The following is a 14730-nucleotide window of genomic DNA, read 5'->3' on the forward strand; positions in this document are numbered from 1 at the left end:
TCAAATTAAAAATATCAGTTTTTTTTCTGTGCATCGTGAATACTCAATTTAAAATTCTGAATAGGAAATGCAGTTTTTTCAATCTAATTGAATCCAATTGAACAAAAAAAAATTTGGTTTATTTAAAAAAAATTGTATTGTTCAATGGACTTTTAAGGTACGTATAAAAATTTCAATCCATTCTCGATTAGTGGGAGTCTTGAGCAAAAGTTCTTTTAATCCATTGTCGATTACTGGGAATCATTGTTAAGACGATAGGAAATAAATACGCGTGATTGAATTTATGTATATCAATTTTATTTAAACAATATCTGTTTTATTTGATATAATACAATATGTACCATTCGTCTGCTCACGCTCGCATGACGTTCGTAATAATTCTCTACGCATTCTAACTTCTAGCACAAAAATACGGGCATAATTTGAAGTCACCTATTCACGATTTCACATACTTACGTATACATACACGCGCATTCTCTCCCTCTCTCACTCTCTCTCTTTCCTCATCTTCGCTTTCGATTCTCTTCTTCGAAATAATTCTTTTCTTCTTTAAGATAAGTTCTCTAGAAGAAAAATTTAGTTTTTAATAGTCCTTTTGACAATCCAAGTTATTCATAATTTTTCTGTCTAACATGACTTTTTTCTCAATACGTGACTTTGTCACGCGATCAATTTGCAGACGTCATTACCATCTGCAAACAATTCGATGGTGCAATAAATTAAATTTAATCTTTGATTGAGGAGTTCGATCTCCTTGATTATACCTGATACACATCGTGGTATATAAAAAATATGACATACAAAAATAAGTTACTATTACGAATACATAAAATCATTAAAAATTTCACAAATCCTACACAAATCTCGTAATCCCAGAGCATGGAATTTCTTTTACATTTCTCATTTGTGAATCGCAAATTATGAAAAGTTATGTTTGCAATTATAGTAAAAGTGTAGGAAAAAAAGGAGGAAGGACACAGTCAGTTTCTGATTGCAATTCAAAAACAGATAATTTCTTCTACCTAAACTGTACACTCGAGGATTTTGTCGCAAAAATGTGTGTCTCTCTCGGAGAGCAAAAATCTTTTACTCTCCACCTCTGTACTATTTGTTAAGGACAATAGCCAATAAAAAATAAGATAAAATCATTAAATCAATTCTCTTCGATATATAGATCTTTGTCTAACAAAAAAATTTTTCCTATCAAAGATTGTTCTTGGAAAACAAAATTTTGAAATTGATATCGAGTAATTCATTTCTCCGTGTGTTCATTTTTTTCTTTTAAAGAAATTTTTACTATCACAGGAGTCGTTCGTAGAGTAAAAGATTCCTAATCTGCCATCGTATTCAAAATACATGCAAATTCACAAGTCGCATTTCGCAAAGAAAAGCTCGCCGATATTGCAACCATCCATTCGCACGCAGTCACGCTCATCTTTTGTAGACTAGATAAAGCTGAATATGTGATTGGATGATAAGGTATGTGCGGAACTGCATTCAAGCTCTTGTGTTGTTCGATGCATGTACGCGACAATCTAAAAATATATCCGCGATGTTTTTCGCTCTCGTAATCGTTTTCTCTCGATTTAACTTCCAACAATACGGAAATTTAGTAGACGTACTGAGTTCTATCCAATATCGACAGCATGATACACGTGTTAAGTAATTTTTTTTTATAATAATAAATATAAAAATGGTTAAACTAATTCAAAATCAATAGGGTTGAACTGATTCAAAATCATCATAATCGTATACTTTTTTACTGTAATATATATTTTTAAAAAGTTTCGTCTGATCATCAGGTATGATAAATTTTACTTTATATAAATTGAATAAGCTAAATATAAATATTATTTATATTTTTATATAAAACATAACGTAATATAAATATTTTACACGTGTACATTATATGAAATCATCAATACGAAATCTCCGATTTCGTCGACAATATAATTAACGTTTTAATTCCTTGAATTCGTAATAATAAAGAGACATCAGCTGTTGACTGATACTATTATAATTACTATTATAACGTTTGACGGATCACTTAAGCGTCGTACGCTAATTATTCACATAAAACGAATCCGAAGATTTTTACGCTCGTGATACGTTTAATTGAGAAATTTTGATAGCTTTTTATTCCTTGGCACATTATATTCCAATTTAAAAAAAAAATGAAAAAGTGAAAGTTAAAGCTTCTTTTTAAGGAGGATTTTTAACGTAAAAAGAGAGATACTCACACGTATAAAATCTAAAAATAGTCCAAACGTTTAGTACACATGGCATGCTAAGCTTAGCCAGCAAAGTCTAGTCCTCAAGACTAAAAATACCTTATGTTGAAAAAAAATAAGTTGAATGTAAAATGTAGTGAGACAAGTGGAAGCTATGTCCCTCTCTCCCTAAAAATAATTCAATTAAACTTATTAAAATATAAAATGACTTAACTAAAAAAAAGATTGAAAATTATCTCCAATTTTATACGCGCCTTTCGAAAATGAATTAATTAATGTCTTTGAGAGATACAATATATTATATTTCAAAAGCCCTTCTTCGTTGCCTTTTCTCCCATCGTTTGAAATAAAGTAATGTTCCTTCATATATATGACATTATATACAAGTAATGAGCTTACATGTAGAATGAAAATGATCATTATTAAGCTCGAGCGGCTTATTAAGCCCGACACGAAAGACTCTCAAGTGTTCACACGGGAGTTACAAAAACTTGGAACTTTAATCCTTCTTAGTGAGAAACGCTGTACTGGTCTTGGAAAATGGAAGAAAAACGTAACAGGCAAAATTTCTGTGAAGATGATTCGAAATCGCTTTGACACTTGGTACATCTCACTCTTTCTAACGACAGTGTCGACGTAAAGTAGCAAGACGACGATAATATCGTATATGCAAATTAATAGTCTCAGATTTTATCGTATAATAACGCGTTCGTCTTCGTGTCCCGCTATTCGTTTCTCAAAGTCCTTGTGAGACTTGCGTCGAGAAATTTAAATCGTTTCATCGACTTGCAGATTTTTATTTACGCTGGAATAAAAATAAATATCTTCGATTGTGTTCTAGAAAAATCGTCGCAAGCTATGTATAATATATGTACTTATTCAATTAGATTAAGTATTCTTATTACACGCCAGTCTGTTCCAGTAAACAAGCTGACGTTGTCATTTTCAAAACATCATCTTAACGTCAAAATGACGACATATGTCGGCTTGTACATTTGTCATTCTCAAAATAATATCTTTAATATCATTTTGACATCAAAATGATAACAAATAATGTCAGCTTGTTTGCTAAGACGTATCTCCAGTTTGGTGTCTATGTATGCGAGAACAGTCTCTCTCTTATTCTGTAAATTCAAACTTTCGTCGCGTTCTGACACAATATCGATCATTGGGCATACTTGTGATAAGCATCATCACTTCTTGTTTAAATTTCATATACCGGCGTTTAAGAATCCTTAACAGCTAAGATCGTATATCCATGACTTGAATATCCATAGAAATGGATATTTTACATCGTCATACGCCTTCCACTAAGATCTAAAGATTACAAAATCTGAAAAGATCTCGCCTTTCGGAAAAATCGCAAATGTTTTTTTGAATCCTTCGAGGGAAGGAGAGATCTGTCCGGTTATTTCTTCGAGTTAAAAGAAGAAAATTGAAGAGACCTCGTGGACCGCGACGGGATCACTCGAGGTGTTCATTCGCTTCTACGTAACGTCTTAACGGAAATTAATTAGTACACAATTGAACCGATCGGACTATCCGGTGCTAATTGACCGATCCGTATAATTTCCTTCTAGCTTTTTATTGATTTAGTTCTAATATCTCTAATATACAGTTAACTATTTTATTCTATCTGCTTTTAAATGACTTATTTGAAGAAATGTGTTGAAATTTACATAATACGCCTTCATTTATTTAACTTTAAAAGAATCATTTTTCATTCGATACATATGTAGTATATTTATAATATATAATATATATATAATATTATATATTATATATACAGTATATAAAATATATAACATTATATATATGTATGACAGATTCTGCGTGAAATTTGGAATAGATTTTTTTATAATGATAAAAGATCCGTATTCTTTCCTTTATCTTTTTCCCTAAATGTGTCAGATAAATAAAGATGATAAGAGTAAATACAATATGTAATGTATTATACTATTCTATTTTTTTATTTACTTAAGCCTTTCTGAGAGAACTTCTTAAGGGCGATGAACAACACTAGTCCCATCGCGATCGCGAATAACAATGATACGCCATCTTCGTTGGAAAGAGAGGGATAAGAAGAGATTGCGGAATATCGATGGTTTTTCGCTCGTGCTATCAGTCACAGAGATCGATCGGCGCAAGGGAAAACCCGGCCGTCGTCTCGGGGGTTGAAGACGAAGCAGATTATAAAAGATCAATGAAGTGAAGGAATATTACATTGGCAGTGTTACGGTGTACAACAAACGTGACAGAAAATCGAAGCCGAGACGATACGCTTGAGAGTTTTATCCTCCGAGAGCGGTTCTCGACAGTGATAATTTCCAGCTGGCATAGACTTTCAACAATCGTTTGTTTGAGAGTTTTATTTTCCAAGTCTCGATGGAGATCTGTTTGAAAATTTTATTCTACGAGAGCGACCTTCCCCTTCGATGATAAATTTTTAAGTATAGTCTAAGAATGGAACGAAAAAAATATAGATATGTACATATATATATATGAGCGCCATCGTCCTGATAATTTAAAACAACATTGAGAATATCGGATGTTTATGTGACGTTGAAAGTATCGTGAATTCAAACAACATTTCTAACAACAAAAAATACTTCTACACTTTTTACCGCAAAATTTACTCTATACAAACAATATTTTCAAACTTTGCTTTTATCAATCTCAATTCTTTCGTTGCCGAAATTGCTGACATACAAGTACAAAGAGTAAAGTTTTTCTCTCTGTAGATTCAATTTTATTTTAATAAATAAATTGAAATAATTTTAATAATTATTTAAATTGTCGAAATTGTCAAAACATAAATGACTGCATGTATTATGCAACGAAAACATCAAAGACGCTCATTCATTTGTATAAATTATGTAATAAAAAGTTTCGCAATATAATATATCCAATAAAATATATTTTAATAAAATATTCTTTTTTTGACGCTTATAAGAAAAAAGTTTTACAATTATTTCTTAAACGAGATTATTTCTCACGCTATTCGAGTACAAAAAGCTGTTTGTATCAAAAAGGAAATTCGACAACAAATAATAACCAGATCTATATTACTGTTGACAGAAAATCATTTCCCAAACGCGACCAATAATTACAAATTTATTTCTAATTGTTATATAATAATTGATTGATTGTGTCGAGTGCTATCTAGTCTTCTACGTGCGCAATAACGATTTTATTCATATCTACAGAGCTTTCTTTGGTACGAAAAATATATTTGAGAATGCGCATTTATCGCTTAAAATGGAGCGACTCTAATTTATAATATATGTATATACGTTTCTCTTGACCACATCTTTATAAATTAATATTTTAAATGATATAAAGACAAAGATATGAGTATTAAACGTCATAAAATGCATTGTATTTGCTAATTCAAGTAACAACAAATTATCGTCATTTATTATTCGTCTGTTCAAATATGCATCAATTACATAAATACATACACACACGTATATACGTATGTGTATGTATGTGTGTGTGTGTGTATGTATATATATATATATATATGTATATATATATGTGTGTGTGTATATATATATATATATACACACACGCACACACACGCACATCAATAAAAAACGAAACTTAATTATTAGGTTTGTTTTTTATTCCCGCCGACTACAATTTTCTTTGTTGCTTTCTTTCAATATCAAATGTACATTATAGTTCAGCTATAGAAAACAAACCTATTATAACGCAAGTTTATGTATTCAGAGAAAAAAATATCTAATATGTGTGTGTATAAATCTTATGATGAAAACTCCCTTTTTTCGTATTATTACAAACGTTTCAAGAAGACCGTGCAAGTTTCTTAATATAAGCACGTTTCACATACGTATCGGAGTGCGCTGGAACTTTCTCTATTATGCACTACCGTTACCTTTCGCTAATAATGTATACAAAATTCGTAAAGTCAAGCGTTGTAAATTATTTTCTTGTATTTAAAACGGTAAGAAGTAAAGTACAAATGTATTGTAAAAATGGAAGTATGCGATATTCATTACTAATTTAATTCTGTAATAATACACAAGTAAAGTAAGTATGAAAAAATAAAAATATAATACAATTAGAGGTTCTATAAATTCTTAAAAAAAAAACATGCGAATCTCGTAAACATATTAGTTAAATGCTCAGAAAAACACTCATGCATCCAACGTGCGAAATAACCAGCACCTTGCTTCATGAAAGAAAATGAGATTTCGAATGAGATTCTTATTACAATGTTATATTCTTTCTATTGTCTCTAGGCTAAAATCACGAGCATGGCCGACTAATTATTAAAAATTTCTAATCAAATTACGCCGTTAACTGGTGTCAATCTTGAATCCTGCAAATTTTCGGTCATGCGATGTATGATTAATTGCAATCACAGTGAATAGAGGTAACAAAGTGAAAATCTTTTTCGACCGATTCTAGCTGATCAAAATATGTCTCAACAAATGATTTGTATTTATATCAAAAAAAGAAATTCTGATTTGGCACAATATTCTAATGTAAAATTCTAATGCACACACAAGACGGGATGTGCGGTTTATACCTTCCTTAAATCTGTATCAGTTGCAATTGTTATCTCTACTCACTTCGATCGATTTAGAATATGAATATTATATGCATTCGCTACAAATGGATACATAAATAGTGAATTCTTCGACGTATTCACCGATCTTTCATACGTCTTTCTATTTTCACTATCAACGATCAATTTTTATCATTCGAGCCAAAAAATACAGCCTATTTACAGCTTATATCGAAGTACTTGTACTTCCTCAATTTAATCATTTCAATAACATGAATTCTTTTAATAACTCTTATGGCAATTGCAATATTTTGTCCACTGCACTGTAGAAATTATGCTAAGAAAATAATAAAATATAAAAACTTATGACGTATAAAAAAAATATTTAATTTTTTCAGACTTAAAAAAGACTACCAAGGAGTACTTTATTTTATAAATTCCTAAATTTTTAAGAAATAATTATGTAATTAAAACAAGGGGCTAACGAGCCATAAGCGTTTCTTTCTCTCTTTTTACTCCTGCCTCTCTCCCTTTCCCCTCTCTCTCTAATAAAACAGTTACTTAAAAACAAACGTTTCAACCTACACATGAGATCATTAAATCAATGTTACAAATTCTCTCAATGTTACAGATTTCTAGATTACACAGTTAATATCGCAAACAAATGGAATAAAATTCAATGCCAAAATCAGTTTTCATTTGTCCTTTACATTAACGACCACTTGAATACCATGTAAAGCGATTTATTTCATTAATATACTGTAAAGGCAAATTATTTCAAAAGATAAGAATCATGGTACTCTGACCAAGTATTGAGTTGTTATACATTCGTTACAAAAGATTGGCGATTTAACGCAGTAGATAATTGTAAAAACATAAGGAGATGGCCATGACTTAAGCATTATGATGAAAGTATAATAGTACATCACAATGAAAAACTGATGACACCTACGGATAAGATTTGTAAGAAATCGAATTATTAATATCGCCTTGACAAAGAATAAAAATTAGGTTTAGCATTGAATTCTATCCATTTTTTGCGATATCAATTGTGTAACAATCTATTTAAAATCTATAACATTGATAATGATCTCATGTATAGATCAAAATGTTTGTTTTTAAGTAACTATTTTATAAGAGAGAGAGAGAGAGAGAGAGAGAGAGAGAGAGAGAGAGAGAAACGCTTATGAAGCGTAACTCCTTGTTTCAATTATTTAATTTATTATTTGAGCCGTTTTCTTATATTGTGATTTTAAATAATTGTTTTTTTTAGATTCATTATAATTAAAAATATTATGTATTATACACATTATATATTATATATATATATATATGTATAATATAATTAAACATATTTGAAATTATAAATGAATAATTTTCTAAAATAAATGCAGCGGAAAAAGCTTTTCGAATATGCACAAGGCCAATTTATCCACGTGACCAACACGTATCGTAACTTCTTCGACAAAAACAATCATCTTATCATCTATAAAACACTGTACATTATTAATCGAAGTCCTTAGAAACTCGAATATGTTCCGAATATTAGCCGAGTGATCAATGGATGTCCCTTTCGGCGCATGAAAATATTTCATACAGCTCAAGTCTAAAAAGAAAATGTTACTTACCATCATTAGCGGACGTAACCGGTTGGAGCAGTCCATTCGCTCCTCGGCCAAAGGCGTTTCCTTCTACTCGATAAGGAAAGTCGCGCATACATTTATATCTAGCGTTACACATTCAGCCGATTCTTCGGATAAAATAACCGAATTGTTCGATTCATCGATCAGTCGCGCGCCAACGAGAAAAATTTTCGCGTATGTTTCCCGTTTTGATCTCGACGCGATCATCGTTCGCACTTCATCTTCACTCTGTCAGAGTTCGAAGATAAATGTCCTGCCGAATCAAGTGCGGGCAAGATCACAGAAACAACTCTAAGGCTTATTATAGTTGCGTCCTATCGCGATACCTCGGTTTACCGCTAAATGCAAGTGGAGTCCGGATGTTGGCTAGCGGATTTCCTTGTCTTCTTCGGTTCCTTTGTTGTTAATTCCTGAGATGGTCTGCGCGGACTGCCTAGCGTCACCAAAGCTGACGCCACGGCTAGACCAGCGCTCTGTCCGGCTGGCGTATAAGGCTCGCCGCCAGTCGGCAACCTGACTAGCAGAGACAGAACCGCCGCTCTGTTGCCACAGCAAGGCTCTAGTGCGATCGGACTAGGAGCATTCTGCACAAAAAAACTTAGTAAATAGTCAAGTCTTACTGGATTTATGACATTCTAATTGCAAGAATTGTAAGAATTCATATAAGAGCAAAAAACTATTCAAATTGCTTGAAAAATATGTAAGAATCTCCTCTGAAAGAAAATTCACTTTTTCTTTACAATAAAATCATTTAATATTAAATGTATATGTTTAATCAGAAATACAGGCACAATTAGATATTCATTAAAAATACATATGACATCTAAAAAAGAATCATTCACATTTACCTTCTTCTTTTTACGACAATTAGTAAAGTCGGCGTCACCGCGTTCTGAATCCGAGTTGTCAACATCACGTCTCTCAATTTCCACTAGAACTTGACTGAATGCCCTGCTAGCCATTTGCTCCATTTCTAGGAAGAGCCTTTGTCTTCGTCGATACATGTCGTATTTTTGCTTGATCTTCCAGAGAATGGCAGCCACCAGTAACAGAGCGAGGAAGCACCTGTGCGGTGGCATGTAATCTCTAGTTTACAAGTAAGTACTGCCTGAGGTTCAACATGGCAAAAAAAGTATAGAAATTTGAAAAAATAAAGCGTAAACGGTCAATGGATATTTGTTATCTCTCAAGATTGTTTTTTGTGTATTGCACTTATTAAAGATTTAACGCAATTTTAATCGCTTTATTTTAGATTAAAAATTGCTCCAAAGTCCAAATTATGGTACTCACGTGCAAAATGTAATGAAAAACTGCTGTAAATTCAGTTTGGAGTATTGAGAGAACGAGATTTGGATCCACAACGGCGGTTGAAAGTCATAGACATATACGTAAAATGTAGTAAGAGTATTGTTATCTTCGCTGCCGAAGTTGTAGTCTGCTTTGCTAAAACGGTGCTTGTACATAGTCGTTGTGCAATTTGCGTTGGTCACCAGTTTCACTTCGTCACTATTTACTTTCTTGATGCTGACATTCATCTTGGCAAGCACGGAACATGTGATGGAGAACTCAGCATCAATGTCGGCTTTCGGTGGCGAATTTTTAAAGTTGATTGCTCGATAATGACGATCCTCTTTTTTGCTCAAATTAAACGTAAATTGATAGTCGATAGCTAAGTCATCTAAAACGCAAACGCATGAGAACAATGGGGATAATTTTATTGAAATGAAGGTATTAAATTATAAAATGAAATATCAGTTAACTCACAGAAACAGGACCCTTTATTAATCGTAGGATCTCCATGATAGAGACCAGATACGTCACAACGTTCGCAGTGATCGCCGATAATACCTTTAGTTGTGCAATAACATTTACCCGTCTCGCTCGTGCATAGAGTACCTTGATTATTGCAGGAGCAAGCTGTAATAAGAGTGCACAAGTGTCATTAAAATGTCTTTTTATCGTTTGTAACGATTGGAAATGATAATGACATTAATAATATAATAAAAGAAGATACTACGTACGCTGACATGTGGCTCCATTGAGTGGACTACCATAAAAGCCGGGAATACACTTGTCACAGTGTGATCCATAAGTCAAGTTTCCGCATGGCTGAATGCATTCACTAGTATTTGGAAGACACCTACTATGACCGTTACACTGACAAGCTGTGAAAATTAAAGAAATCGAATTAGTAAAAGTGATATATGATATAAAAAGAATTAAGATTAAACAAAAAATTTTGCTTACTTGGACATTTTGTGAAGTACCAATGTTCAAGTAAACATGTGTTCGAGGTTTTGCTGCTGGGTCCACGAGCTCCACCAGGCATACACGAACCTTTCCCAGTGTCTGATCCGTCATCGCACCAGCCGCAACCGGGATCCGATCGGCAAGCGGCGCATGACGAATAGAAACTACACCATTCCCTGCCGGTTTCTGTGGCACGACACCGAGCGTCTATCGTTGTCCACTCGCGACATTGTCCGTATGGAAAACTGGCCGGATACGCATTCTTGTCTACACATTTGGCCTCGTTTTGACACCAAATACAGTCAGATTCTGTACAATTGCGGCACGCCGTGTACTCTGCGCATGGACTGCGGCACGGATCCATCGTCAAACGCTGTGGTTGAATCGTACTGTTCAACATGTTCACCTGTTTCAGAAATTAATAAGACATATAATTATCATTTGTTTAATAATTAAATTCACTTATTTAATTATTTACTCGTTAATTCTTTATAAGCTAAGATTGTCACGAGAAATATTATCAATATTAAGTATCACATTTTAATTAAAATATATATTCATAATTATTTATATATGGAATATTTCAAAAGAAATTTCGCCATCCCGTACAGCCAGTAAAGTGATAAAATATGCTCTCATATGTACCTCCCGAATTTTTGACTGTGGTTTGCAACGATCGGGTCCATTGGACCACGACCAAATGCAACGCGGATTGCTGGAACACGCATGGCACGTGTGTAGTTGCAGACATTCGATGCCAGTGTTCTGATCACAATGCTCTAGTTCTGTGATAGCCGAATTCGGCGAATTTGGATTGTCCCGGCAACTCATATGCAGGCAACTCTTGCCACACCATACACAATTGTATGAGGTTTGCACGCATGTAACGCAGTCGGTGAAGAGTTTACAGAGCTCCGCATGCGACGTCATGCCACGAGGTGGCTTGTCATCCAGGTTACATTTCATATAAATACCATCGTGTTCGTCGTATTCTTTATGGTTGAGCACGTGTTGCGGAATCTTTGTGATCTGCAGGCATCGATTATCTCGTTTATGCCACACGCATTTTACGCCTATTCTGGCATTCAGGCACTGATTCTGATTCGTTAAATGCTCGCAATTGCCGGGGGTATACCTGCGCAATAGCAATATCTCAACATCCACAGATAAATAAGAAACTTTAAAATAAGATAAAATAATAGAACAAGATTGTTTAAAACAAAATATATTAAATTTGGTACCTCAACATGTCAGACAGCATTTCACCATCAAAGCCGCCATAAATATACATCGACTTCTCAAAGACGGTTGCGCTGTGACCATATCGCGGAAGATCGCTCATATCTCTGGGCATGGTGTACTGATGCCATGTATCACATGTGACATCGTAGCCAAGCGTATCAGCCGAGTAGCATCGCGCGCCGTGCGATTGCTGCGTGTCGTTGTGCATATTACCGCCAAACACTAACATCAGTCCGCTCGTGACAAAGGTAGCTGTATGAAAGAAACGCGCTGACGGCGCCGACGTAAGCAACCGCCATTCACAATAATTAGGATGGTACGAGTACAGCCGACTGCTCAAAATATGCGTGCTTTGTGATTCCGACACGTAACCACCATACACGTAAATGAGATTCGTAAGGGGATCGTAAGCGGAACTGTGTCCATAACCACCCCTCACCGGAAAACCACTCGTCTTGACAATCTGCCACTCGCGCGTACCCAAAGAGTACTCCTGGACGGTGTTTAAGTAACCATACTGTGGCGAATAGCCGAATATCACAACCATCTTCTCCTTCTTGCCATGACTCACCCGGGTCGCAGTGTGCCCGGCTACCTGTAAAAATAATTTGTTAAAATCAGGGAGGAAATTCAGTTTGGATTTGAAAAATAAAAATAGTAGCATACGGCGATTTTTGGCGTAATTCAGGCAATTAAAGTGTATCAGAATATTTTCGCGTATTTGATTCTTAGACAGAGCTAGCCGATTCTCTCTTTCTCTCTCTCTCTCTCTCTCTCTCTCTCTCTCTCTCTCTCCTCCCTCACTTTCCTCCTCTCTCTCTCTTTCTCTGTCTCTTCTATATATTATGTTAGAGCAAGAAATTATTTTTAAACAATATCAAACTCGTGCGTATGAATAAAACCAGCAGTTTTAGCATGATAATTGTACGTACAGATTATAAAAATAAGCTCCACTTCTATCAACATTTATTAATAACAATTTTGATACATGTACCAAACAATCACCAAAAATCGCTTATAGATAATAAAATATAGATAGTAAAGTAGTTCAAAAAATTTCCAGCAATTTTGGTAGTTTATTATTGACTGTAATAAACATTAATCATTGTAACAAAAATTATTTGTATCTTACAAATTCAAATTCCTTCTTAATACATTATCAATTTACTTTATTAATTTAATCATTATATTCTTCGGATTTTTTAAAATAAAACGCACGTACCTTCAGTGGGCCACATATTGTTTTGTTGTGACAATTATCGTGCACGGTAACGTTCTCCCAGATCTTGGCGGACACGTCAAACGCCCAGATCTCGTTGGTCACGGTGGAGTTCTCCACGACGCCACCGTACATGAATATCTTGTCGCCGAATAGCACGCACGAGTGCGCGTATCGCGGTAACGGCATTCGGCCCTCGACGTGAGGTGTCTCCCAAACATTGCCGTTATAATCATACACGTATATCATCTTGGCACGATGGAAACTCTCACCGCCAACCACGTACAGCGAATCCTTCCAAACGATGGAACAGTGACTGGCTGAGCCGTCCGGCGGTAGATCCTTGTACGTAACACTTTCCCAAAATCCACGGTCGCCTTTTTGACTACAATCCGCACCTGCGATCGCACATGAATTTATTTTGACTATATCTATTTTTTATTTCAACATTATATTTATTATACTATATTTCCAGTTCAAACAATAATAATTCGTGAAAAATTATTACAACACAAGATTGCAAGCACATTCTACTTGTTCTGAGAAATATAGTAAATGAATTCTTATATTATGTGTTCATTACATTAAAATTTATGCTACTATTAGTACCAATAATGGATATACGAAATATAATATCTAACATTTAAATATCGAATATCACAATATTCATCGATCGTGTGATATTAAACATTATAATGTTAATATATTACTATTATCCTAGATCGAATATCGGAAAGACATCATCTCGAACGTATTTAAGTAGTAGCTGAATCACATCGTTATAATTTTATTTTATTTTTCATCGCAGATCTTGCATCAATCTAAAGGTGCAATTTCACATGTTAAAACAAGCAACGTTGGAACGATAGGTCTGTTGCTGTTATTCCCACGGCTAAAATTTTGTAATTTAAACAGTTTCGATTACAAGCGTTAACGCTAAAATGCTGCTTTTTCTTCTCTGATATTTAAATGTGACATCAATATTTTTTGTCTTAAAAAATAGAGTTTTACGATATATTAGCTGCGTCCGGCATTGTAAATATGAGATGCCGAGCTAGCAGACAGCGAATAGAAAGATGACATGTATTGGGTCATCTAAAAAGTATCCGCGGTTTTTTGTCACTAGATGTGTGTTGATGGTCATATATCTAGTGACAAAGTACCGCGGATACTTTTTAGATGACCCAATAGATAACACATAAGAAAAATATGAATTGCCAAACGATTTTCGAGAAAGAGCAAAAGAATGCAGATTTACAATGTCAAACAGCTCTTGCCTCGAAAATGTATCTATTTTTTTTTATTTTTTAGATAAATCTAATCAATAATTTTTATATACTGTGAATTGTTAACTTTTAAAAGTTGCAGCACAGACTTTTAAGATGTGAAATGCATGATACATAAGAAAATGAACCAATCAAAGTTCTTCATTTCCTTTTAAAATAAAAGCCTACTTGATTTTCTTATGCTTTATGCAACATGTATTATGCAAAAAGATCTACAATAATTCATGTCATTTTTTTTTCATGAATGTAAAGTCATTACGTGAGTCGAATAGTAGCTCGGATTGAGCAGTGAAAATATTCCGTGAATATATTTCGTGAAAATATA

The 14730-nt window shown here is 34.0% G+C and overlaps 1 protein-coding gene across 3 annotated transcripts in view; it reads right to left on the reverse strand.

The window, feature by feature from the left end:
• Positions 1-275: 275 nt before the first annotated feature.
• dsd (attractin-like protein dsd) overlaps positions 276-14730 on the reverse strand; it is a 39004-nt gene continuing 24549 nt past the window's right edge. Inside the window, exons 4-12 of one of the 3 annotated variants that reach the window (XM_011055891.2) lie at positions 13123-13517; positions 11900-12495; positions 11304-11793; positions 10656-11064; positions 10430-10573; positions 10173-10325; positions 9699-10086; positions 9257-9494; positions 276-8992 (exon numbers count right to left, since the gene is read on the reverse strand). In XM_011055891.2, coding sequence (XP_011054193.1) covers positions 8747-8992; positions 9257-9494; positions 9699-10086; positions 10173-10325; positions 10430-10573; positions 10656-11064; positions 11304-11793; positions 11900-12495; positions 13123-13517 — 3059 coding nt within the window. In that variant the 3' untranslated portion in view covers positions 276-8746. Of the gene's footprint in view, positions 8993-9256; positions 9517-9698; positions 10087-10172; positions 10326-10429; positions 10574-10655; positions 11065-11303; positions 11794-11899; positions 12496-13122; positions 13518-14730 lie in introns of those variants that run through there. The other 2 variants (XM_011055892.2, XM_011055893.2) reach the window with 2 other exon arrangements.

This window comes from Acromyrmex echinatior, chromosome 1 (genome assembly GCF_024713525.1).
Source record: "Acromyrmex echinatior isolate Ae372 chromosome 1, ASM2471352v2, whole genome shotgun sequence".
In the NCBI taxonomy this organism is placed as follows: domain Eukaryota; kingdom Metazoa; phylum Arthropoda; class Insecta; order Hymenoptera; family Formicidae; genus Acromyrmex; species Acromyrmex echinatior.